The sequence below is a fragment of the Strigops habroptila genome, chromosome 3 (genome assembly GCF_004027225.2).
Source record: "Strigops habroptila isolate Jane chromosome 3, bStrHab1.2.pri, whole genome shotgun sequence".
Taxonomy (NCBI): Eukaryota; Metazoa; Chordata; class Aves; order Psittaciformes; family Psittacidae; genus Strigops; species Strigops habroptila.
The window spans coordinates 50,016,199-50,043,441 of record NC_044279.2 but is presented as its reverse complement, the minus strand read 5'-3'; the positions used below and the strand labels follow the sequence as shown (position 1 = coordinate 50,043,441).

The following is a 27,243-nucleotide window of genomic DNA, read 5'->3' as shown; positions in this document are numbered from 1 at the left end:
ATTAATTTACTGTTTTTCACACTCAGTCTTGTGAACAAGAAGCTCTACATTGGAAAGATTGTATGAAAGCTGAATTTTAATATCTAACATTTACATTTTTGAGCTGCTGGAAAGAAGTTGTGCTTAGAGTTTGGAGTGCTCTAAGCACATATATAATAATAAACCAAATTTTTTGGTGTTGTGGGGACTAGGGTGGCTAAAATGTAGGTACCATACCTAATATTCAGGGACCAAAGTCTCATAATATTTATTGGTGGTATTTGTCCAGAAGTTTGTATTCTCTATGCAAGGCTAAAAGGCTGGGGTGCACTTGTAGCTGGCAGTACCAGCAGAAGAGGTGATGTCCAGCAGAAGAGGCTTGACTGCTCAACAGGGGACATAGGGCCAGAGCTGCAGCTGTAAAGCTGCACCTGCAGGAGCTGTGCAGGGCAGCCATAGCCTTAGCATGCCCCTGGGAAGACCCTCAGTCCTCCCCAGCGGGAACCCAGCTCCTGGTTCTGGGATCAAAATCAAATGAGAACTGACTGCCTATCAGAGAAGATGGCCATTGCGTTAAGGAAGGTGTCAATTGGTTGAGAGAGAAGCATTAAATTAGTCTTTTCTTGACAGAGAAAAGTGTGCAAAGCACGGCCCTGCATGGAGCAGGAGATGGAGGTGCATGGGACCTAGAGCACTGACCCTCACGTGGGATAAGGCTTTGCTTCTTGCCCTGCCATGGGCTGAAGGGGACAGTCTTTGCAGGCTCACTGTGGTCCTGGGCTGGTCATCTCACTTCACGGGGTGTGATGGCCATGGCATGCACCTTCTTGTGAAACCTTGCTGGATGCATTAACGTGGAGTGGGGTGTCACTGCTCACACCACTGCCTGCCTGCAAGGAAGCTGTTCGAAGATGGCTGGGGATTTTCTGGAAATATTTATGTATTTTCAGGAGAAGCAAAAGAAATATACCAATGTAAAATGTATGTACTTATTCTAATAAGAAGTGTTATTTCTGGTTTCTGCTTCTCTAAAAGAAATACTGATTTCAAATTTCACTCTGTCTCTGAGGACCTTATTTTCAAAGGAGGATCTGTGATCGTTCCTACTGGTAAGACAAGCTCTCCCCAGAGCTTTGGGAACATTCAGGGAAGCAGCAGCCACTGAGACAGCACAACTGCTCTCCCACGGTCCTAAAACATTTGGAGTGACGATTACAGAAGGGGCCAGACAGCCCCATTCATCCGGTTTTCATTTGTTTCCTTCAGCTGTTGCACCTTTAAAGATTGTTCACCATGCCAAGAGTGATTTTTCTGGGATTTGATCCAAATTTCTGGAGCTAGACTGAATTATAGTTAGCTAGTTAGATAATGTGCATCAGAGGGAGCAGGGTTTGCTGCTATTTCTCTCCTTCCCTCCTGCGCTTCGCTGGAGATGCAGCACCAGGAGATGGGAGCAATTTTCCAAGGCTCAGCCTGGCAGTGAGACACAGAGAAGGAGGTAGTGGGGGAATAAGCCAAGTGGTTATGTTTAGCAGCTCCTCTTCTCCCTGTGCAAGGTGGAAGTGCAAGAGAGGGCAACCTTGCCGAGGAGAGATGGAGAAGGCAGCAGAAGTCACGAATGGTCTCTACTCAGATGAGCTCAGGGATGAGCAGACCACTGGGGGCCTGTAACCAGCTCCAAGCCCTGGTGGTTTCTAGGCTTCTGCTTATTGTTACTCCCTCCTGGATTCCCTCAGTGTGCCTCCATTTGCAGTACAGTTGCTAATACTGGATGCCGCCCTGTATGAGACCTCACTGGTAGCTGCCCCATATGGCAGAAAAGCTCCTTCCCTTGTGGTAGAATATGCTATTTTTATTAAACACCTGGGTTTTTTTATTTTGGAGAGGGCAGTTCAGCAAAGGGCCACCAAGATGGTTTGGGGCTGGATCAGTTGCCCTCGAAGGAGAGGCTGGGTGACCAGGGCTGGCAGGAGAAGAGGCATCTTGGCATACTGAACTGAAAGAGGAGAGGTGCTGACTGGATGCCAAGAGAAACTTCCTCCCTAGGAAGACCCACAAGCAGCATAACAGGTTGCTCACAGAGGGTGTCCAGTCTCTGTTCTTGGAGGTTTTCAAGATATGACTCAGTGATGCCCTGAGCAACCTGATCCCATCTCACAGCTGCTCCTGCTCCGAGCTGGTGTTGGAATGGAAACTTCCCGAGCTCCCTTGCAGCCTGAATTATCCTGTGATTTATTTACTTATTCCTTTTCAGGACTGCTGTGTTCAATTTGAAGTATACTAAAACTTCCAGATCTTTTTGTGTCCTCTCACCACCTCCCTCTTAAACTGCTCTGCTAGTTTATTTGCTATTTTACTTGTGTATTTAATCTTACATTCCCAAGGAATACTCCTAGCTTGCTGAATTTCGTCTGACTGATTTCTGTAGTTCATCAAATCCTTTTTCAGTTCTTAATCCATTCTTAAAAGTCCCTCACTTCTGGATCCTGCCTAGAGAGCATGAGTACTCCTCCAAGCCATGGCAAGGAGCAGGTCATTTCAAATTGCCTCAGCTTGCTCCAGTCCAGGTGTACTTAAATGCTGATAATTATTCTCTAAACGTGCATTTCAACTTCCTGTGCATTTTGATTCAGGATAGTTTGTAGATGGGGCATGTTATGTGTTCCTGCATCAGGAGTCACATAGTCAGTGTCCAAGTCCTGCTGTGCTTCTCCTTGCTGCTGCTGATTTAGTCGGCCAGTTTTCCAACAAAGGAAGCAAATTTGATCTGAGATGATTCATACTGAACAACCTCTTTATGAACATCTTGAATTTCCCTTGGCCCATAGAAGCTGTCTCGGGTAACACATGGTAGGCAATATTATGTTTTTACTTTGTGATTCTCAGGAAGATATACATAGGTATGGATATACACATATACGCACATATTCCGAAGTGTTCATTTCAAGTGGCCAGGAGCCATGTCAGAAGGTTTCATAGGCCACAAGGACCAGGGGATGGTGACTGGATTTTTAAATCTTTTTAATAACTTGTTGGTCCCTGTAGTTAGGCTGGCTATAACCTTCTGAATCTTGCTTTTCTCCCGTCTTAAATATTCTTTTAGCCCTTCTTTGGTCCTTTCAGTATCTTCTATGACTTTCCGAGGATAATTGCTCCTAGCTTAGGTAAATCTTTAACATCTCCTAAAACACCAACGAGTTCATTGAGCTCTGCTATATACATCAGGACTGCCTTCCACCCAGCTCCTGCTCCTTCTGCATATGCTGTCCAGGTATTGCTTTCCTCTCCCTAGAAAATATGTAATTTATATGATCACTCTTACTGGTTTGTTATCACTTTCGGTACAGTTATTCTGTCTTCAGATTATGAACTAAGTTGTCCTTGATTCACCTTATGAAACCCTAAGCTGTGTCCAACGCAGCCCATAACCTTGAAGACCTGTATATGTACTGTTCTACAGCTTTTCTGGTAAACATATGAGTAATCAGAAAGACTTGAAGCGGATGGAAATGTGCAAACACTTTGTAACATGATTAGCTACTGACTTTATTATAGGTGTCTGAAGTAATTACACCATACTGTCTTCTGTCATGAAGGAAGATAGCAAGAACAGTAAGAAATATTCTTACGTGAATGCGTTTTCTTGAAATCAAGCAGGTTAAGTTAAGAAGTGTTCTTCTTAAGAACTTTAAGAAAAGAAGTGTTCTTTTAAAAAATGGTCATTAAGTGGTTAGGAGACCATGTCAGAACGGTGGGAAGGAAGGGAGATGGTTGAATGGAGAGCAAGTAATGCAGAGCTTCACCTCTCTCCTTCTCACACTGCTAACGACCCACCTGTATCATGGGTGGCAGATGGCAAGAGCTATGCAGTGCAGGCCATTCCCTTTCTCCCTTTCTTTGCCCCTCCCACTCATCAGAGTTGTGTACGATGGTAACTAGCTGGGGAAATCATAGAATCATAGAATGGTTGAGGTTGGAAGGGACCTTAAACATTATCTAGTTCCAACCTCCCTGCCACGGGCAGGGACACCTTCCACTAGACCAGGTTGCTTAAAGCCCCATCCAACCTGGCCTTGAACACTGCCAGGGATGGGGCATCCACAGCTTCACTGGGCGACCTGTGACAGTGTCTCAACACCCTCAAAGTAAAGAGTTTTTTCCTAATGTCCAATCTAAATTTACCCTCTGCCAGTTTAAAGCCATCAAAATCCTTTATGCATGGGACATCTGTAGCTATCACAAAAATGGTATCATGATAGCAAGATCTTGCTGCGATATTACTTGTAAGCATTTCTCTTTTGGGAAGAATAAGTGCATGTTTGATACTAATGAGGCAATAGCTGATGCCATTTTTTTGCTGCTCTTTACCATATTACCTAGGAAAATGCTTTTTGTTAAACTCTTTTTCATAGAACCTCTGTGTCACTTAATACCAAGAGCCCAAGTGTATTTGTGTTTATTATGGTGGAAGTGCAGGCACAGATTGAATTCTTTTCCTTTTCTTTGAAGGCATATGTTTTGGGAGCTGAACATTATGAGTGTTTGAAGCTTAATCCCCATTCTCCTGCCTACTGCCTATTTACTGGCCTCAGATACTCACTTAACCTTTTTCGTTCCCTGGTTCCTTCCTCTTCAGCACACGGGTATGCAACTTTAAGTACTTCTCCTGAGGATTTCATAAATCATTAAAAAATTTCAGCACTTTGAAGACATAAAATATGTATATAGTAAATGCTAAATATTTTTACAGTGGTGCAAGGAAAAGGTTGGTTTCTGAATTTGAATTCATTACCTTCTATAAAATTAATGTTCCTTCTGTACTGCATTTCAGTACCTTAGTCATTCAAACATTAGTGAGTGCAGAACTGAGTAATGAGTTTTGCACTGCTGCCCTTGTGACTGGGCATTCATACAATTGCAAGAAATTCTCAGTCTCTGCTGGTTCACTTGATTTATTATTGATTTAATAAATCAAGTCACCTGTATTTAAAGATGATTTAGCTTAAGCCTAGATCCTCAATTCTGGAGGTAGGCCTGTGTGACGGGGGCAGTTCACTTGAACAATTCTTGGAGCAGACACCTGGAACCACAATTTGTCTCTCACAGGTGAGTACTCCAAACATTTGCTTTTATCCACTCTTCTTTCTCAAAAGTATTAAAAATAAGAATTAGGACTTCATTTATGAAAGGGGTTGAAGACAGCCTGTCTTCTGCAGCTTTAACCTATGAAAGAGGAAGGTGAAATAGATAGGTGTGAATTCCTTCAGTCAGAGAAGGCCATCAAATTGAGACCTCACAGTTTCTGGGGGAGTGTGCTAGCCCCTGAGTTTATGTTTAGGAGAAGATGAGCTGGGGAGGCAGGGGCAGTGTGGGTACTATTGACATGTGTGAGAAAGGATTGATTCCCTGCCCTCTTTTTAAATGTAGCAACTTAAAGCTTGCATAAGAAAGGATTGATTTCCTTCCCTCTTTTTAAATGTAGCAACCTAAAGCTTGCATAAGAAATGATCGATTCCCTGCCCTCTTTTTAAATGAAGCAACTTAAACTTTCGTACACATTTACTGCAGTGTCACCTAACCTGTTCCTGAGTTAGCACCAAAGCAGCTGGTAGATGTATCCAGTGTATTTATAGATTTAGGCGCTGCAGCATGGTAGGACTACTGTCGCAGCATCACTGTCAGCGCAGCAGCCCTGGCGCTCTGCTGGGAGAGCCCTGCACACCTCTGCTGTGCTGGGACACGCGCTGGCTCCCAGCTGGCGTGGTTTAAACCCAGCCGACAACTCAGTACCACACAGCCACTTGCCCACACGCTCTCCTGTCCCCCAAGGTGGGATGAGGTGGAGAATTGAAGAATGTAAACCCTGCGGGTTGAGATAAGAGCAGTTTAATAATTGAAAGAAAATAAAATATAGTGATAATAGAAATAATACCAACAATAACAATACTGGTAATAATAATAGGGAACAACAAAAAAAGAGAAATGAAATTTCAGAGAACCCAAGTGATGCACAATACACTCACTCACCACCCGCTGACCCCTACCCACCCTGACCCAAGCAGCAGTCTGGCCCTTCCGAGTAGCTCTCCCTAGTTTATATATTGAGCATGATGTGCTGTGGTATGGAAAACCCCTTTGGCTAGTTCGGGTCAGGTGTCCTGGCTGTGCTCCCTCCCAGCTTCTTGTGCCCCCCTCCTCACTGGCAGAGCATGAGACTGAAAAGTCCTTGATCAGAGTAAGCGCTACTTAGCAACAACTAAAACATCAGTGTATTATCAGCGTTGTTCTCAGATTAAAGCCAAAACACAGCACTGCACCAGCCACTAGGAAGAAAAATAACTCTGTTCCATCGGAAACCAGGACACCACCTGATCCACCCAAGGCACCGCACCACCCCCTAAAGGCAAGTCCTTGGGAGAGGCAGGATTTAAGGATACACCTTTGTGTCCAGAATATCAAGATGGTGAGCACCAGCTGTACAATATGATGGCATCAAGCAACCGTGTGCCAGCACTGGGGAGAAATAAAAGATCTGTAGCACATGTTATCATGCTGCCTTACCTTACTCCTTTCAGGACCTTAGCACGTGTGTCCAAATAGCACTACATTATGTTTTCTTGATTACCAGATGCTTGGGGATGCTGCATCTGGCATGGAAATGCGTTCTTTTTTACTCTTCTCTTGAAAAGCAGAGGCACAATCTCCTGCCATGGATTGCCATTCAGGAATCCCCCCCAGGCAACAAACATAGGCATCACAGTGATGGGCATGATCAGAACATCCAAAAGTCAGTTTGCTTGACATACAGAAAAAAGGGTCATTAGTGCTAACTAGTGCAATGTTCTAATAATGGCACAGCAGAGGAGTGGTGTTCGCTACTGGTCTTGCACAGAGAGTAGGTGTTTGTCACATGGAGGAGGACTGTTTTGTAGCAAGTTGCAGAGGATGAGGTAGAAGACTGTGAACCAAAGTCAAAGTTTTTATTAGCTAATGCTATCAAAATGAGCCCTGCACATCATGAAGAAGCGAATAACTTCAAAAACAAGATGAGGGAGAAGAAATTAACCAGAATGGGAAAGTGTAAGAATTAACTGAAGCTGTAGGAAGGGATGTGTGCTCATGCATTTCAGATCATCAAGGAAACAAGGAACAATTAACAACATTAGGCTGCCACCAGCCTGTCTGGCAGTGCTCAGTAGTCAGTCCAGAGGATGCCAGCCTGCCCTGACAATAACAAGGTGATAACCTAGTCTGTCACCACCCAGGCAGCTAGGTTTCAGGCTGCAAAAGGTAAGAGCAAGAGCCACGTTTCTAAAAAGAGTTGCACTTCTTTGGATTGTTCTGAGCATTGGTGCTAAGATCCTGCTGCTGCTGCTGCCAAGAACTGGCAATGCACATTCTTGCTGTTGTTAAATAACTGATATATTAATTGCTATCTATTCTGGATGCTGCAGTTGCATTTTTCATGCGTTTATTGCCTTTTGTTGCTGCCTGCCGAAGATACTGTGGGCAGATCCTACATCTGATGCTTTGTTTTAGTTGCCTGGCTACTGTGAAATGTTATCTTAGCTTTTGCTGAGGTGTCACAGATGCTTTCTTGATGAGTGTCCAAACAAGGAAATATGTAAAAGATGCTGGCGAATGCTGTGCTTGCCTAGTTCTGTTGCTTTTGCTAAAGATGTTACAGTATGCTTACTTGTAGAAGGTAGACTGAAACTTTTCGTTTATACAGCCGGGTCATGGTCAGTGCCAAAGGTAATACTAATCTGTATCTCTGTATGCAAAGGAACTGTTGTTGGAAGGAGATGGTGAGCAACTGCTTCACTTAATTGCAATGCATTCTTTTCTGGTAATTGCTACAAAGAAAACTTATTTTTCCTGTTGACTGTATTGCCAAATTTTTCGCTTTCTCTCTCCCTGTGAAAGTCTTCAAAGAGAGAGACTCAGATCTCAAAACTTAATTGGGATGTTAACTTCAAACTTCTTCCCTGCCAAAACCTGAAAGTAACCAATATTTCTTCTGCTGTCTGCATTTTCTGTTTATGCCTGCATAACTGTATCTCTTTACATCACCAGCACTTCTGACTAAATTGTTTTCTTGTACTCACAGTCTGAAACCTCTTCTAAAGTCTGTGAATAAGCTATGTTTCCTTCCAGTCAGTCAAAAATATTTTGTCATCAAATAAATAAAAAGTTACTTTTAACAGCTGTTTTACTTCCTTCTTTAATATTGTTGCAAGCCTTTTCTTAATTATTCTTGCCTTTTGGCAGTTGCAGTGCATTAATATTTACAAGATGAGATGTAGTTTTCTGTTTATATTAGCAGTCCTCGGTCTGTGAGATCTGGACCAACCAGAATGCAGGATATCCTTTCTCATCGATTCATCAGGTTCATAATGTAAGATACAGTGATAAATGGCTATGTTGTCACTCTATGGATGTACAGTCTGTTGCCGTGGTGTTATCTACGGGTGTCATGTCACTGAAATGACAAAAAAAGTTCGTAACTTGTCCGCCCTTTTTTGGGATTATGTGTGCGTGCATTCGTGTATCGTGCCATGTGGCTAGCATATGTTGGCTGTATGGTGTACATACAGGATGGGGGGATTGCCAGCAGCAGTCTTGCTCAGAGGGAGCTTTGACTTCTGTTCCCAATACTTCATTTGCTCACTTTTCCAAAGCAAGAAACCGTGTAAACAGCTCGGTTTGCACAGTTTCACCCCCACAATGTGTTGTGCTGCCCTTTCTGTGTTAACCTATAGGCTTTGCCTAGCTGGGGAACATGCCATGTTTGCAGAGGCACTTTTGGGGAATTAGAGGTAATGCTGATGCTGCTCTAAATTTTCATCACTTCTGTGACAGTCACATGTGCTATGCACGTGAGAGCAAACCTGGTGATCTGTACTGCAGCGTGGTAAGGGCGACAACCTGTCATTCAGCAGAGTATATCAGAGGAACTCTAGATTTCTTCTAATTTGTGCCATATGACTGCCTCCTAGGAGTATTTCTGCCAGAGAGGGGCTGTTTTGGCTACTGAGCTTTAGAAGCTTTTAAAATGTAAGTACGCCATGAGCCTGCTTCCATTATTTCAAAAGCCAAAGATACAAGGAGCTAAAAAAAATTTCTCTCGCTCTAGGAATTAAAATGTACACAGAGAAAGAGGATTTGGCTGGTCCACAGAACATTTAAAATTCTTATAGGGAGAAAATTACCGATTTTTCAGCCAGAAGCGTTGTATCTATGTGTGCTCCAATTTATTGTTGTCATGGTGACTAATGCATGTTACCATAACTAGGCAGGAGGCTTTAACAGGTGAAAAGTTAGACAATGTGATCCTTGTTAAAAATGGCCATATTCAACCACTCCAAACCAGGCCTTTCTTTTTTTTTTCTTTTTTCCTGTAGTCTGGAGGGTTTTTAACTTGACATTTTTATAAGAAGATGAGGCAGGTGTTAGATTTTATAAAAGTTGCATTGAGATTACTTCTTTACATATTAAAAGACACCTCTTCATCCTCATCTTTAATATAAACCAAATTCAATTGTCAGAGAATGGGATGAGAGAGAAAAATGTGCAGCAATTGTAAAAAATTACCTAATAGCAATAATCCACTTCTGTAGCTCATTTGACATCAAGCATCTGATCCTTTCTAGAGCACTGAGAAGTGCACATCTGCCCATTTTCAGTGTTATGAAGGACTGCAAGAGCATGAAATACTGGCCTTTAAGGCTATGACCTTTACGGTTAAAAGTTGTCACTGTAAAAGAATTGAATCTTTACCACTCTGGCACCTGACTTGAGACCATTTTGTGATTGTTAATTCTTTATCTGCAAAATGTGGAGCAAAAAAATCTTTCTCAAGCTGACTGAAGCCAAAGAGAGGAAAGGCAGTGGTTAAAGGCACGGGGAGGTTAGAATACTAAAACATGGGCAGTACAGCAAAAGCCACGTGATAAATTGCACAGCTGTCTGATGAGCTGTAAAGTTAGATGAGGAATAAATTATCTCTTGCCTTTCTACTTCATCAGAGAGATAAAAATCTCCATATGTATATTGTGTCATAAAAAATACATAAGCTTAAATGTTTGATTATTTCTTATAATTGCAAATTAAATATTCAAACCAGAAAATCCTTATCCTATCATATCTATTTTTAAAAATCAAATCAAACATCATAGTTGGTTCTGCACGGCAATTTGCGAACATTTCTATACTGCTTAAAGGTGTTCTAGGTGCGTATGAAGGTCCTGAATCTCAGTATGTCACCCATGAGTTTTATCAAACCAATTCGTCACATTCAGAGTTGCTAGTATTTCATGTTTTTCTACCCCAGACTTGAGACTTGGTGTTTCAAGTCTTCTTTAGGTCAAAGATTTTCTTACTTTGTAGTTTACCTGAAGTTAATTGCCATCGTCACATTCTAAATTGAGAAATTACAGTATCTGACTTGAGTCAGTCTGCTGAGGAACTTCTTTTTTTCCTGTAGAGGTTTTTAGGCCCAGATTTATGAAAGTAGTTTGCTGTCTAAATCTTCTTTAAAAGCCTTTTTTCCCTTTAAAAAAAAAAAAAAAGGAAAAGAAGCAAAATTGTGTGGGGAATACGTAGTAAGAATTAAACTTCTGACCATCTTCGTGGATCTGGGCTTTAGAGACTACTCTGTTCTATCTCAGTCTAAGTAGGTAATGAATACTAGCAATAGTATGGTTTAAAAATCTGAGGATTTTGGTAAGAAACAAAAGGAAAGGAGACCAAAAGCCACTTCTACTGAATATTAAAAAACACTTCTGATACAGTTAGAAAATTTTATGTCTATGTATAACACGTCTTCTTTATCATCATAATCTGTACCTATGATGTTTAATTTTATGCAGCATTTCTTAGTAGCTGCTCCCTCTACAAGTCACACTGAAATACATGAAAGGTCTCCAGGTGTAGAAATCCTGTATCTCTGCATTGCCTTAACCCCAGCTGTATTGTGTGTTTAGATCGTCCTAGAGACTTGTATAGCAATCTTATCAATTCTGTTTTGTCTAATTTAAAAAGAGTAGGTACTAGGATGATTGTATATATTTATAGAGCAATTAATGGATGCAAACAAATGGTCTCCAAACAGTCCATCTCTGTCTCATACACTAGTTTTATTAGCCTGGTGGAAGATTATTTCTCATTTTCTCATGATTATTGCTTCCTAGCTCTTTTATAAAATTGAACCAATATGAGAGGTAATCAGGGATCCTCTTTTTACTGCCCTTCATTGACAGAAAGAAACAATGCAGTTCTTCATGCTTTTAATATCGTCCATGCAAAAGCGAGTCAAGCTGTAAAATGATGTACTCATTTTACTCCTTACGTACCCTGCTTAATTTATCAGTACTGTCCATTTTTTCTGTGTGCAAGGACAGTCACCTGCACAGCAGTGCAACAAAAGGGTTTGGAGCACCACTCAGGGTCACTACTACCCAGAGTCACTTGTTCTGTAGAAATTCTAGTCCTATTTCATGGCCATCCCCATGTTTCCTTGGTGGAAAAACCAGTGGTTAAAAGATAGATACACTTTTTTAGCTTCTCTGTCCTGGAGTTACTCCTGTTCCATCATAGTAACCTTTTGCTAAATAGATAGGATGTACCTCCTGAGATCTGCTTCCTCATACAGAACATGCAGGAGTGTTTCTTTATTAGGAAAAAAAACAGGGGCTATGTCAAGTGGTCTGTTACCTATGGCCTTGAACAGCTCATAAAAAACAGTTGAGCACACTGTGAGAATTTGTCATGGGTGCAATCCATCTTCTCTTGTAGCCAGATACAAACTCCACTAACAAGGATGCAGATCCTTGCCCATTGTAATATGGTGGAAACCTTATTTTATAAGGAGAACTGCTTCTTAAAGAAATAAAATTTCCACTTCAGATTAAATATGATAGAAGGATAGAAGGTGGTCAAAGGTTTCATTTCTATGGGTACAGAATGCCACAAATTGGAGCAATTGCTCCATTGCTCCTGCTGCTTTCCTTTCAAAATTTGAGGTTGAAGTCATATCCATAGCATAGAGACAACTTAACTAGGCAAAATAGAAATTACAGTACTGTATAATTTGCAGCTGTGCTAATAGTGCCAACATTAACTGGATTTGACTTGTTTTATGATGTTCCCTTGCTTGAAGTTACCATATTGGCAGGGTAATGTTGATGTTTCCAGATTTATCTCTTGCTTTTCATTACAGAGTTGTGCAAATGTGTGTCATTTCATTATTTTGTGACACATGAAAATGATGTACTTGTTTTGTTTACTCTGTCCTGATTTAATTAGTAGGATGTGATAGTTTGCCAGACTTTTGAATGTCTTTGATAAGATTTTTTTCATGTGTTTTTGATTCTTAACTTCTTTTTGCTTTAAAAGTCTTGACTTCTAGCCATATTCTGTGTGAAATGCTGATGACAATTCCTTGCCAGCTTCAACACATATTTTAACAACATGACATGCATAGAAAATACACAGAGATAAGTGCAGGTAAAGAAAGAAGTAGCATGATCCAAATTGAAATAATCATATAGGACAGGGTAAAAGAGTTTGAGAGAAAACAGGCAAGGGGGAAGAAGGATAAGGAGGGCGAAATCTGATCCTCAAAAGACAGATAGGAAGGACAGGGGAATTCAGAGACAGACCAGAACAGACCAGACAGGATAGGGGAGAAGTGGGGCTGGTGGCAAAGGGAAGAGGACTTGGGAAGAGGAGAACTCCATCCACAGGTCATTTTCTGTTAAAGTGAGCTGATGCTGGTCGTGCAGCATCCCTGGTGTGGAGGACGTGGGCAGTATGGGCACCAAAAGTAGGAGAGGTTGCAGTTAAAAAATAAGTAAATAACCTTAAATGTTTTGGTTTGTTTTTTTTTTTTTTTTACAAGGGCCTGTAAGGTGGAAGGAGTCCCCAGGGGCCCAGAGGTCAGACCAGGTCCAATAAAGCCATGTCCAAAAATATGCAATGGTAGGCAAGACCCAGACCAGCACAGCCATGCTGGGGGCATTCCTGTACCAATGCCTGTGTTGGCTCTTTTTGGAAGGGAGAAGAGTGTCCTGCAAAGGGATTTGGCAAACTGCAGTCCTACCCTTGTTCTCTGAGGGCTTTGAGGAAGGAAGGGAGATGACAGCTCAGGAAGGCAATCACCTGTATCAATGAGAATGATGGATATGGAAGGCCAATGTTAGTAAATCTACAATGAGATATCAAGAAAAGGTGTTCAAAGCAAATATTTGTAAAGAGGTTAAAGAATGCCTAATATGTGTGAAGAATGTGCAGTAAGTTTTCAGATCAAAGCAAATTCTAAGTTATTTAGTCATTTAGTAAAGTTAGTTATCGATTATACATGCTGGGTAATGGAAGACTTTTTAACTGCATAGAAAAGCTTGTAAAACACATAGCGGAATTTGTGAATGGCATTTTTGTGCATCTCATTGCTTTCATCCTCATATATGTATTGTAAACAGTTATTTTTAAGGAACATTTCCAGACCCTAATGATTTTATTCTCAAAGCAAATAGATTTAATTAAAGCCTCATTAAACACTACAGTAGATGACTTTGGATTATGAATTAAATCATGCAAAATGTTGTAGGAGTTGTGTTCTGTTATTTTAGTAACATGGCTCTATGTGTATAAAATAAATTATTGTTAATTGAGCACAACAATGGAGGGTTACTTTATAGTGAATTTGCCTGCAACTTCTCTTATATCTTGAACAACTATGATTTTCAGACAGGAGACTGGGGAGAGCCTTCCATTACCTTGAGACCTCCAAATGAAGCCACAGCATCAACGCCTGTACAATATTGGCAACATCATCCAGAGAAACTCATTTTCCAGTCATGCGATTATAAAGCATTTGTAAGTGTTGATAAATTTAGTGGTTTGATTTGGGGTAGATATATTAACCTTAGATTTTGATAGGCTGGGTTTTTTCATTTGTAATATTTTTTCAGTCACTTTTAATGAGATAAGCCACTTTTTCTGAAATGCTGTAATTGTAATAAATGAGAAACGAGTATGCACAGTACTTTTTTGCTGTGAATTTTGTAATATATTGCAGTTCATGCAACAAGAGTCTTAAGGAAATGCACTATGAATAAGTAGCTAAGTGTTGTAGGAGTGACAGTGGGAGCAGACACCCCTACTTGTAATCTGTCACAAATCCCTTTCTGTGATTATCCCTGGACGGTAACTAGAACTTCTACCTTCCTCAGCAAGTCACAGTCAAGATCCAGTCTGCCTGCTCTCAGTCTTGTGTTCCTCCTGTGAAGCACTTCAAATTGAAAAGGAAACTTGGTGATTTCTAATTCTTTAAATATTTTTCATAGTTTTCAGTAAGAAGCTTTTCCTTAAGAGAGGAAGGTGTTTCCTTTATCACCAGTAACCTGAATATTCCTGTATTGTCTCAGCAACCTGAGCTGTATTGACCTCAGCTTTAAAACCCTGGCTTGGAAGTTATAATGAGGGCAGCTTTCACTGTATGCCATATCACTCAGTTAAACCGTTGGATGTCCTCTGCGTTGCTCCCATGTGTTCTGGGTCTTTCAGAAGGAACATTTCCAAAAGCACAGCAAGTCAAAGGAAAGCTAAATTCCTAGAATTTCCAATTTTTCTGACAACTAAATTGGGCAGTACTTATGTGATTTGTTTGTCAATTCCACAGTCCACCCTGAGAAGCATTTCTGAATGCTTGCAGCTGAGGCAGGGACAGGAGCTGCCCATCTCTTTTTCTTCCTATTGTTCTGCCATGAGCTTTTTTTCCCTGCTGCCTGACCAGCTGGTAGCTTTCAAGGAAATACCAATATATTGTGCCATAGTCCATTAAAAAAGACAATAAAATAAATTGAAGAAATTGTGTCCTTCCCAGAGAAGACTGAGGGTGCCAAAGGTGGTAGACAGCAGGAGCCAGAGAAATATATAGTCCAACTCAATATGCTTTTGTTTAATTTTCTAATTTCAGAGCTTGCTTTAAATTCATTGCTCTTCTCCAAGAGCAATACTAAGCCATCCCATCAAATTAATGCCCAAAGCCCTGTTCATGTCACCACTGGGCCCTCAGCTGGACTCGCAGCTGCTTAGTTTATGAATCTTCATGGGAATGCCCTTCATTGAATCTTCAAGGAAAGCCCTTTCTGCTTGTGCTTGCCTGGTAGTGTTGGTGTTGCTTACCCTTACATTTATAATGCCCTGTAAAGTTTCTCACTAATTACCATGTTGGCTACTGTCTGCATTGAAATATTTATGCATTTTCTTGCAGGTCAGAGACCCCTGCGGTACTCAGTGTGAATTGAAGGCTTTAAAGAAAATATCTCAGTTTAGGTCAGGAGACCAGAGATGAACCAGTACACTTTCTGTTCTGTCCCAGCTTGCATTCAGCTGTAACTGAAGTTATTTTTGATAAGTTTTTGTTTAAGAAGATGAAGCTGGTTCACTGTCTGGTTGGGTCAGCTTAGTCTGTTTCCAAGAGGAGTCAGTGTGGTAGAATGAGAGAGATCAGGTAGTGGTGGTGGGCTGCAGCATCTTCTGGGAAGAGGTTCCTGCCTTTGGCACTTTCCCTCGTCCTGCAGTTTACCTACTCCATTTTCACCAGGGGCAAGACTTCTCCTCAGCTCCTGTGTTGCTCACTTGGGACCGAAGACTTAAGAGAAGTCATGGCATTGCACTGCAGTGAGAATGCAAAAAGACATCTCTGTGCCTGGGGAGAAGACAAGGGGTGGCTTGCTGTCCCCTTTCTCCAGTTAAGCCAGAGTTGCATGAGGCACCATGCAGAAATACAGAAACATCCTGTTTGCTCAGAGCTATATGAGCACATCCACAAATGCACACACCTGTAGCATCTCTTGGAGAAACGCAAGCATGGCTCTCATGCAGCCGTGTTAGCAGTAACAAGACCACTCGAGAACAGCAGGGATGATGCAGCCAGCTCCATTCCTGGAGGAGCAGTGCCATTCAAACATGGTGTAGAGAGGTCCTGAGACCTCAGAGGAATAAATCCAGAGGAGAGAGCCCACTGTCAGGGTGCAGGAGGGCTCAAACTGTACATGCCAGCAAGTGACATAGTGAGGAAGAGGCAGGTAGGAAAGGGGATGTGTTAGTGAGGCACTCACTATGCCTTGTGTACCCTCAGAGATCAGCAGGCTCCTCAGAGAGCACAGTGGCTTTCAGCGAGCTGAGCCAGGACCGAGCACCAGTACCCTGCTGCTTCCTCTCACCCAGCCCCCCTCAGATCAGTGAAGGCTTCCAAATAACAGTTCAGGAGCAGCCTTTTCTTAGGAAGAAATAATGATTTAAACTAGTTTTCAGTTCAGATTTATTTCCTCTGTTTGCTGACATTGGGCTCTGCTATTTGCACATAAATTAGTTACAGATTGAGTACACAGAGGTTAACATCACTGCTGCCCTTCACATCCACGTGATTGCACACATAGCAATATGAGTTTGGCAGATGGAAGCTAAAAAAAGCAGATTCTCCATTTTTTCCTCAAATGGCTTTTTTTAAGATGGGATCTGTAGTATTTGCTTGTTGTTTGAGTGACTAAGGTGATAAGCTAAAAGACTTTCAGATATCATTTCAAAGGGCTCCATCTGATTCACACTTGTTGCTGTGCATTCCTGTTTCATGAGTTGATTAACACACTGGTTTAAATGATTTAGAACTACAAAGTGAAAAAAATCTATAGCAATATATTAAGTTGCTGCTACCACTATGATTTTTAGGCATTTTTTAGTGCATTTGTGCAGATGTTTATTTGTTCTGGAATTCTAAATTAAGTTTAATGGATTTTTATCTTAGTATTTAGGTTCTATGCTGGTAAAAGAGTTAAGAGGCACAGAGTCAACACAAGATGCCTGTGCAAAGATGAGGGTAAGTTAGTAAACCTACTCCTTTCTTCATCATCATAATATTAAATACTATCAACTTGTGATTACATGTACTGTGCCCTTTTTGCTTTTATAATGTTCTGTTGTCCATTTGTTTCTCATTGCCCTTGCATTTACTCTGGTATTCAGTCGGAAGTCTCTTCTGCCTTTTATCTGAATTTGAAGTAGTACCAAAATTTAAAGGTATATTTTTATTTTGCATTTTGTATTTAAGAAAAAACCCTAATGTATGCATTATGTTTTCTCTTGAATCTTAAAGTATGTTACCACACGCTTTAAATGTGCCTATATCATGTTGCTTTTACAAAAAGAATCTGTACCTCACATATGATAACTACATTGAATTGATTATGTGAAAATATGTACTAGTAAATATATTAGCATGTTACCAAAGCTTTTTTTTTTTTTACATATGGTATACTCCTACAGTCGTATAAGCCTATGGATGCTTTTACTCACATGAGTATTCCCACTAATTATGAGTTACTCACATGCTTATTGATTGAAAGAGGAAAAGAGATCTAATTCAGTTTCACCTAATGGTGGAAAAGCATTTAGGTTTCCTTCAAACTAGTAAGAAGATGTTTCTCTATGGCTCTGATCTGTAGAAAATTCCAATGAGGCTTAGTCTGTCTCCAAGAAACATACTGCTGCTGGAAACTCAGAACAAGCCACAGGCCAGCTACACAATTTACTCCCAACTGTAGCTGTAATAAGAATGCACCTGTTCATAGAGATGGTGAACATATTATGGTCTGGCATGATTAATTAATGAAGAATGTAATTGTTTGGTAATCTACCAAATGTGTAAAATTACATAGATGAATGAGTGAAATTCTTTCTTCTGTGGATCATAAATCTTTTATGCAAAATGCCTCAGAGCATTAGACATAGCATTCAGATCAATTAGAAAGCTGGAAGATGTGTAAAATTCATGCAATCAGACAGCCATTTCCTATTGGTTACGTATCTGCAGCATACAGACTTTTGTATAAGCTGTTTTAGCTAAGGGCTGGCTGTAATTCACACTTACTAGATTGCCTGAGATCTCTAGTTTTCAGTTAATTACATGCTAATCATTCCTCACCTGGGCTTAAACTCCTCTAAAAAAACCCCAACAACTTGACACAGAAGGATCTACAGTCACATATGCATGTTCTGGGGCATTAATTGAGGCTGCAAGCACACCACCTTCCAATCCAGTTTTCAGACTGTCTGCCTTAGCAGTTCAATTGTTCAGGCATATGCATATGCAGATGCTAGGGCAGAATTTGACACCATAGTAGCATATGACAACTTCAGTAAGTTTTCTGACTGAACTAGGAAGCCTAACATCAAAAAAGTCTCTTTAAATAATTTATAGCCACTTTAAGATATTTTTAAAGCAATACATTTGGCAAATTTAAATTATATACCTGAAAAAATAAGTGTTTGAAAACAAATTTAAAATACCTTTTTTTCTATAAAAATAATGGGCTTGCATAGTAATCTATAGTGCTGTACAGGGCACATATAATACAGTGACGGGGTTTTTGTACATTTATTTTTTACATTCTTTTTTGAAACCATTGTGCTGTGAGAATGTTTATTTTCTGGTTTAAGGGGCTTTTATTGCAAAGAGGTTTGAATAAAATAGTTTTTTAATCAGGATTTCTATTCTTTCTATGTAGTCATTTTAGTCATATTCCTATTCAAGTCAGAAACAAAAAGCATTGCCTTAATGAGAGCAGATTATTATTTTAATGTAAGTTTCCCAGTGAGAAAAATGTATCTTTTTCCAAAACTTTCTCCCTATGGTTGTGTTCTGAAAGTTGGTGTCTATGAATTGGAAGTCCAGGTTGTCCTAAGTAATCCTGAAGTTTTCCTGTGATGTGCTTTATTGTATTTAAGTACCAGTGGGTTGTCATTGAAAATGTGGCTTCTTTTGTAGTTACATTTTACTTTAAATGTACTGAAAGGGACATTTCACACAATGAAAATAAGCGAAAACCTAGCTATATTATTTGACTGCTTCTCGGGTACTGAATTTTGTCCACTAGTCCAGCATCTTTAGAGTTAATAAAATTTTTATATAGGGGTAGTAAGACTTCTACATAGGGTTTTACTAACGTGATAGGGCAACATTTTTTAATTTTAGTATTTTATTTGGTTTTCCATTTATATATTTCAAATCTATAGCATGCTGCAATCTGAAACATGTTGGGAGAGAGTACGTCGCGTATAACCTTGTGCCACATTCAGATTTTTTAATCTTTCTGGAGTCAGCCACATAATGGTTTTTAAGGAGAAGGTATTAAAATTAGGTACCTAAGTTTTCTGTCAATGTGGCTTTAACTTCTCCATCTTTAACCTAATGCTGCTCAAAAAAGGGTTTATATTCACTGGATGCTTTCCAGTCAACAGATACACAAGGACGAAAGAAGCCTATCAATCAATGAAAAAAAGTATCTAGATCATCCCTAATCATTCACAGATACAGAGAAACAACAAAATGACATATCTGCTGACTGCAGATCTCTCACTGTTAGTTGTAGAAGCTTCCTGTGCTTTCAGTTACTGCAATTGGTGGTTTTAGTCCTCAAGGGAAGTGTCGTGTGGATATCCCTCACATCTCTCCAAAGTGGGGCTTGCAGCAGCCTCCTTATCTTATAAGTTAAGAGTGGAGGGAGATCCTAAATCTCCTATAACGAAAAAATACAAAATAAAAAGCAAACGGAAAAAAAAAATAAAAACAAACCACCAAACCTGTCTTAATAACTCTTCTTGGCTATCCACTCTGCTTCTCAACATTGTGCAGCAGTGTGCTCCAGCAGGGCAGATGATAAATTTGTTTGGGGAAAATCATGCAGATGCAATAGATTGAGCTCAGCACAGTGGTCAAGGTTATACATTCTTTTTGTTCCCACCCAAATTACAGACTTTTGCAGCCATCCAAAATTACAGATGTTTGGCAAGAACTGTCTATTAGAAAGATTATACTTTGTTTTTCCATTCACATATTTGTGCTCCAAGGATGGATTTATATTTTATGGTTTCCTATTTGTTTCCAGCTATTTTCTCTCACAAACTCTCTCTGCAGTTGACAGCAGTGTCTCCTTATCTCCGTTCCTACCTGCTATAAACTGACCTTTGCTACTTGGAGATTAAATCTTGCTGTCCTGGCCAGAATAGATTTATTAATTATATTTGAGAGATGCCTTCAAAAACTTAAGAGCTTTCATCTTTCTCAGCGTGGAATAGGAAATATTACAAGTTGTGTTTTCAATCAGGTTACTGCCTTCACTTCAAATCACCATAGGAACACAAAGTGAAAATAAAATATGTTTACATCAAAATAAAGAAAAGGATTAAAGTTTAGTTGGAGCTATGAAGAGACTTGTTCGCTACGGTCGACTCCATCTGGCATTTATACATCTGAATGCCTTGACCAGGTATGCAGGGGACAGTTTTATACTTACTGGCATGAGCACAGCAGCAAGGTAGACTCTTTCCTTGCAGTAATTTTAAATCACTAATGTTGCATACACCAATTGCATAAGTCTGAACCAATCAGATATATACTGCAGCAGTAGGGAACATAGGTTTTGCTCTTGGAGCCTGCCACCTTCCTGAATATTATGTATCTTTCTTAAAGGTTTTCTTCTTAGAAAAAAGGTTCTTACATTTCAAGTCAGAGTTCTGGGAAACAAGCAACATAATTCTATTCATAAAGCAGGTGTTTAAATATCTTGCTGACTTAAGACTGAAAGTTGGAATTGTTACAAAATCTGCAGATAAAGCAGAGGTGACCCCTTCACTGAAAATAGGCAGGGTCTGGAGCATTCCTTCCTCATTTCTTCTTACGTAAAGGATGACCTGGATATAGATGGCAGTCTCCTTGTTTCTGCTAATCCATTTCTGCTTGTCAATCTCCATTTAATTTCTCCCCCCAAAAGTAGAAGTGTCTTGCATAGACCTCCTGGTGAAACTAGCCAGGCAAATACCATGTCAGGATCAAATACTCTATCTGAGAATTCAGATTCTTCAATCTCTGTTCTCATGGGACGTGTAGCTCTGTCTCTCTCATGTGGCCACCGCTTCTGGGGGGGCAGGAGTGGAACAGGCACATGAATATTATTCAAAAGAAAAAGAGAACTGGTGGGACATCTAAAAGATGTTCAATGCTTACGCACACCCACATCATGCCATCCCATCCCATGCTACACATGCCATGTTTGTATGTCCTTGAACTCTGTGGGTAAAAGGAATCCAAGGTGCAGGAGGGATGCACTGCCCTTTCAGCAGCAGATGAGTGCATACAGATACAGCAAAAGCAAAAAACCTCTTTCTCAAGTAGACGAGTTGCAGGTGTATCCCCAGTGCAATGCTTATATTAATGATGTAGCTTGGAGGCATTCACTAATTGTAGGGAAGTAAACAGTCTTGTACCACAGGGACTACAGATGCTATAAGATGCTATCTTATTCCAAGAGGTATTAAATTATGTCAGTGATGCATTTTTAAGACTTTTGGACAGAGAGAAGTTTGTAAGTACGTGTTACAAGGCAGATTTCAAAAATGGCTTCAAAACTAACTGGTCAAATGTGAATTTTGATTTTTTATTTCAATTTCATTTCATGCATGATCGTGTCAGAGTGATTAACTCAAACAGAACTGTTTAATGAGGCTTCATAAGCCTTAAATAAATAACAGACTTATGGGCAGATAGTAGGTGACAGCAATATGTATTTTGAAATGTGCAGTCTGATGCTATTTGGAATTAATAGTTGCTACCAGTATAGGAAAATGTTCAGATTCTCATAGTGGAGTGGATTCCAGTACATAACTGAATAGAAAAATTACCAGTTACAGTCTTCAGATAGCTATTAAAAATCAATATAGGACCGAATTAGCAGATTAATTTGCAAAGGTAAAAAGCCAAGATGAAAACTTAAGATATTACAGGCTCATAAACTTGTACCCAGAAGTTATGTATGGAATTGTTAGTGACTTGGCATAGTTGAGTAATGTTTTTTTACTGTGTATTTGCAAGATCAAGTATAATTACATATTCAATAAAACCGAAAAATTAACATGGTTTCATTTTTGCCACTGTATGAAAGCTGAGTAATCCAATTGTATATATAAGTGCATGAAAGTGGTCAACGTGGCAAAGTAGTGCTACAATATGTCAAGTATGTCAAGTGAACGTGTGAGCATCTAACTTGGACACCATTCTGTGTGCGCTCCTGAATTTCTTATTCAGCTGCTTTGTGTGTGTGTGTCTGCACAGAGATACTGTGGTTTGTACACTTCGGGAGTATTTAAAAGTGTTGGATTAGTGCTCTCAGTTCTGCACAGAGCAAGATATTGCAGTACAATCCTGTCTTGAAAGAGTTAAAGGTCCTTTAGAGTTGTATTTGCATGTATTTGCTTTTTAAAAATAAAAATAAAGCTAGTTTATATTGCTTTATTCATAGAACAAAGTCCTCTGCCTCTTAAGCTATTGTTGATTACCTTGATTTGTTAAGCACACCGGCTGGGTGGATCTCAAATGAGTTGGATTTTGGTTTGTATTCAAAATAAATGTCTAGCAGTTCTGCACAGCCTTTAACTCAAAATCAAAATAGAGGTGGAAATGCTTTACCCACTTAAGACAATTTGTGGTACTATACTATGGAAATCTGTTTAGAGTCTGCTTGCGAGTGTGGTGGGTTTTTTCAGTGAAACTAAATTCATAAAGATGACAAGAAGCAAGCGCTTGCTCTCTCTCTCTGGCACCACTGTGCTGTTGCATACCTTTATGACTAGTTTCAAAAGGAGGAATTGGGAGCAGCCCTGTCCAAGGCTATTCAGGGGTTTGGCACTGTCCTATCTAATGGTAGCAGTGGGTTCAGATGCAAACTCAGAAGAGAATTAAATCCAGGCCTTTACATAAAAGCAGGCACTGTAATAACAAGACAGTTACACGGCAGATGCCTTTTACCTCCTTCCACTGGATGGATCTCCATTCTAGGCGCTGAGGAGATGAAGCAGCTTCATTGCAGCAGCTGTATTAAAGTACTGGCGAGCCTGCTATTCATGTTATTCTTTATTCTGTAGAAGAAGAGGCTCTGTGTCTTTTGGAGGGGATCTGGGAAGTTGAACATAAGACACGTTACATTTAGGATGGTGATGCTTTCTTCCATCCTCATGTGTCTGAAGTCAAGCCCGCTTTGTGGTTCTTGAGTTACACATGGCCTACTTTCACACAGTCATCTACCTGTCCGGTAGGAAGTGTTTCAGAAGTAGGACCACAGCTCAGTCTCTCTGGCATTGCAGACTGTGCAGCATTATGACTCCTCACTGCAGGAGCATTGTACCTGAGGAGACAGGGCATGCACATCTGTCCTTGTGTAGGCACTGGCAACGAGCCTAGAGTATGCTTGCTGTTCATCCAAATGATTCTCCTAAAGAAGTGTCTTAAAACAAAGAGACAAAGTTACAGTCACAAATGATGGAGTTTGTAGAAACTATGACCAGTTCCAGGCTAGTGAGCACTTGCCCAAAGACAGGGCCCTGTCACTATGATTGCTTCTACATGAGATAAAATCTAATTCTGCTACTATGGTATGAACATGCCTTGGAGCATTAGACCATATGTCAGCATGCACATGACATCCAATGCCAGCCTTCAGCTGTGGCTCCTATAACTTTGGCTCAAGTTCACATGCTTCCCACAGAGGCACCAGATGGGCAAGAATGTTTTGTCATCTCATCATGTCCTCACGGAATTGATATGGTGGCTAGGACCTGAAAAGCCCATGGAAAGAAATACTGACTCCTGTGTCCCACCTTCTTCTCAGATTCTGGTCACAGGCATAGGCAGAGATGCCCACTTGGCCTGCACAGAAGTGTGAAATGTGTGACCATGAAAGCTGTGGGACTTCATCTCAGCATCCTAGAATTTAGAGCCAAAGCACTTACAGTGCCTGAGCGAATGGTTTTCATATTGTATCTCTGAAATTTCACGTTACACATTCTGGCAGCCACCTCCTCCTTTAAAAAGAAAAGAACAACAAGCAAATAGGATGAGCTCACCATGACAACTCAAAACTGTTCAAGCCTGGAAACTGCTTGGAAATAATAATTATATGGTGGACTTCAGTTACTGTATCACTGAGAATCGAGCAGGGGGAATAGACTTTGTTTTTCATGATAGCACTGTCATAATAACAAAGGATGTTATTGCACTGCCCAACTGTTTGTTGCAGTGGGGGTACAAGTGCAGAATTGTTTCCCAAAATCATGTTTCTACACTGGACTACAGTCTTCCAGAACACCTTTGCACAAATCCTGGGGTTTATATGGTTTGCCAGCTGATAATGAACATCGCCTGCTCTTTACCAGCTGAGACAGTTTGGCTTAATAAATTACAAATGTCCATCAGTCTCTGATTCATTTCCTAATTTGCCAGCTATAATTTAATAGTATCTTGATGAGCTATTTCACTCAGATACAGTCTTCTAGCAGTTCACAACCTTGATTAGATACTAAAGATCGGGTCTGCTCTCGATAAACCCAGGCGAATGTGGAGCAGACAGGGAAGATGATTAAATTACAAACTACTGGTCTAGAGGAAAGAGGACTCCCAGATGGTCAGTGCAACGTGGCCTTGAAACAGGAAGCTTCACCTTTATGGCAAATGGAAGATAGAGCAAATTAGACCAAAAAGCTATAATAAATTAACTTAGTAGCCGTGTTTGTATAGCGTCTTGGAGGAGAAGAGGAATTTTGCTGCTAAGGAGGCAAGGAAGGAGATAATTACAATAATCAAAATGGGAGACAAAGAGCTCCTGAGTGTAGCTGTCGGGATAGAAAGAAAGGACAAAAGTTGGATGATTGCTGGGTTGCTAGATGATTAAAGTGATGTTGACATATTTGCGAATATTTTGTCTGGTTATGAGCGTATGCGGGGTATATTGCTTGTTATTCTGATAGATGTATGTACTGCAGCTTCTGTAGAGTCACTGTCATGCTTTCTGTGCATTGAATTTTATGAAAAGGCTCGTTTAAGATCTATTATAGAGACACACACACATAGGTATGTACTTGCTCTGCTTTTGGCAGGGATACCATTTCTTTTTCCACTCAGTTCAGAATCATGCAAATCAGATTAGTGTCTTCCTTCAGATTTTAAGATTCTTCAGGATGTTTTACCATTTAAGCTTTCATTTTTTGAACGGTGCCTAGTGTTCTGGGTGAAGGAAGCTTTCTCTGGGATAAACTGACGCTTGTTGTCTTGAGTCACTTGTCATTTGGTACTGAGAGATGCAACGGTCCTATTTCATGGATGCGTGGGGCTCTCCTTGAAACTTTAATTAAAGGTTTTAGCCCTCATGGCATGGACACTAATTGCAGAATGTAGCTGAATCTGTAGCTTTGAATTTTATGCTGGCAAAATTGGAGTCTCATTTGATTCTGGAAGGAACGAGAGCTGATAAGGGGACTTGATTACAGTTTTTTTTCTTTGAAGCTTTTGTTTGTTTTGCTCTTTAGTGTTGGCATCACAGGTTTTTCAGACTTTTTTTTTTCCCCTCAGAAACAGTCTGTGTTTTTAAGCTTTTATCTGCACTGTTTCATTTTCCTTTAAGAATACAAAACCTCCGCTGCTCATTTTGTCCAGCTGCTCTAATGATCTTTCTGGGTGCCAGTTCTAGACCTTTCAATGTGTTTACACTCTCATTCTGTGTGCTGATGTTTGTTCCTATTTAGCTGTAACTGATCTTACACTTCCCTCTCAAGAAAATGTTTGATTGATTTCTGTGATTGTTTGCAGATACTCCCATGAGTGAGTGTTATTTGAATGTTGCCTATTTTATTTATCTACAGTAGTTTTGTACAGAATAGTCTGGTCATTGCCTTCCACCTTAAAAGAATTCAAATCAGCTGTGAACTGTTATGCCTATATTTGTTTTGTTGGTTCATTGGTTTTGGGGTTGGTTTAGTAAATTTGATCTGTAAACTAATCAACAGATTTTTCTGCAAAGAACTTAAATCTATCCCAAATATTTGCCCAATCTGCTCAGCAGGAAATATTGTTGCTGTGTGCATCATGTTGACAGCACACAGAAATAGACTAGCATAAAAGAAAAAATAGCCATATAGGAAGACATGAACTGTAGGTAGGAGAACCTGGCACTGAGGGAATGCAGAGTAAGCGTCAGTGCTAATTCATGGGTAAAGCAGCTTTCAGTAGCAGTTGCACTCAAGGAAGTGCAGACGGCCAGTCGTGACAGCATACATTGCTGGACTGACAGATTGACTGGCAAGGATGCCTTGTGTCACAAATACAACTGCAAGAAGGCAAGAGAGTGAAATATTTCTAAATGACAAGTAATTGCAGCAAAGAAACAGTACTATGGGAAGTACTGCACTGTTGGTTTTTACACCTGGGAAGAGCAGGAAAAGGGGAGAGGAGGCAGGCTTGAATGGGGCATATCAGATAGGTCTTAAAGAGACATATAGATAGATGGACCACTCGGTGGATAAAAAACTGGCTGGATGGCCGCACGCAAAGAGTTGTGGTAAGTGGCTCGATGTCCAGTTGGAAACCTGTAACGAGTGGTGTCCCTCAGGGATCGGTGTTGGGACCGGTCCTGTTCAACATCTTTGTCGGCGACATGGACAGTGGGATTGAGTGCGCCCTCAGCAAGTTTGCCGACGACACCAAGCTGTGTGGTTCGGTTGATACGCTGGAGGGAAGGGATGCCATCCAGAGGGACCTTGACACGCTTGTGAGGTGGGCCGATGCCAACCTTATGAAGTTTAACCAAGCCAAGTGTAAGGTCCTACACCTGGGTCGGGGCAATCCCAGGCACTGCTACAGGTTGGGCGGAGAAGAGATTCAGAGCAGCTCTGCGGAGAAGGACTTGGGGGTGTTGGTTGACGAAAAGCTTAACATGAGCCGGCAGTGTGCGCTTGCAGCCCAGAAAGCCAACTGTATCCTGGGCTGCATCAAAAGAAGTGTGACCAGCAGGTCGAAGGAGGTGATCCTGCCCCTCTACTCTGCTCTTGTGAGACCTCACTTGGAGTACTGCTTACAGTTCTGGTGTCCTCAACATAAAAAGGACATGGAGCTGTTGGAGCGAGTCCAGAGGAGGGCCACGAGGATGATAAGAGGGCTGGAGCACCTCCCGTATGAAGACAGGCTGAGAGAGTTGGGGCTGTTCAGCCTGGAGAAGAGAAGGCTGCGTGGAGACCTCATAGCAGCCTTCCAGTATCTGAAGGGGGTCTGTAAGGATGCTGGGGAGGGACTCTTCCTTAGGGACTGTAGTGGTAGGACAAGGGGTAACGGGTTCAAACTTAAACAGGGGAAGTTTAGATTAGATATAAGGAAGAAGT

The 27,243-nt window shown here is 40.7% G+C and overlaps 1 protein-coding gene across 10 annotated transcripts in view; it reads left to right on the top strand.

Annotated features, from left to right (window-relative positions):
* The window catches only part of ANKS1B (ankyrin repeat and sterile alpha motif domain containing 1B), a 444,013-nt gene that overhangs the window by 401,848 nt on the left and 14,922 nt on the right, over nucleotides 1-27,243 (top strand). For 4 of the 10 annotated variants that reach the window (XM_030479093.1, XM_030479096.1, XM_030479103.1 and 1 more), the window contains 3 exons: nucleotides 8,303-8,377; nucleotides 13,729-13,857; nucleotides 16,793-16,864. In XM_030479093.1, coding sequence (XP_030334953.1) covers nucleotides 8,303-8,377; nucleotides 13,729-13,857; nucleotides 16,793-16,864 — 276 coding nt within the window. The other 6 variants (XM_030479097.1, XM_030479095.1, XM_030479099.1 and 3 more) reach the window with 3 other exon arrangements.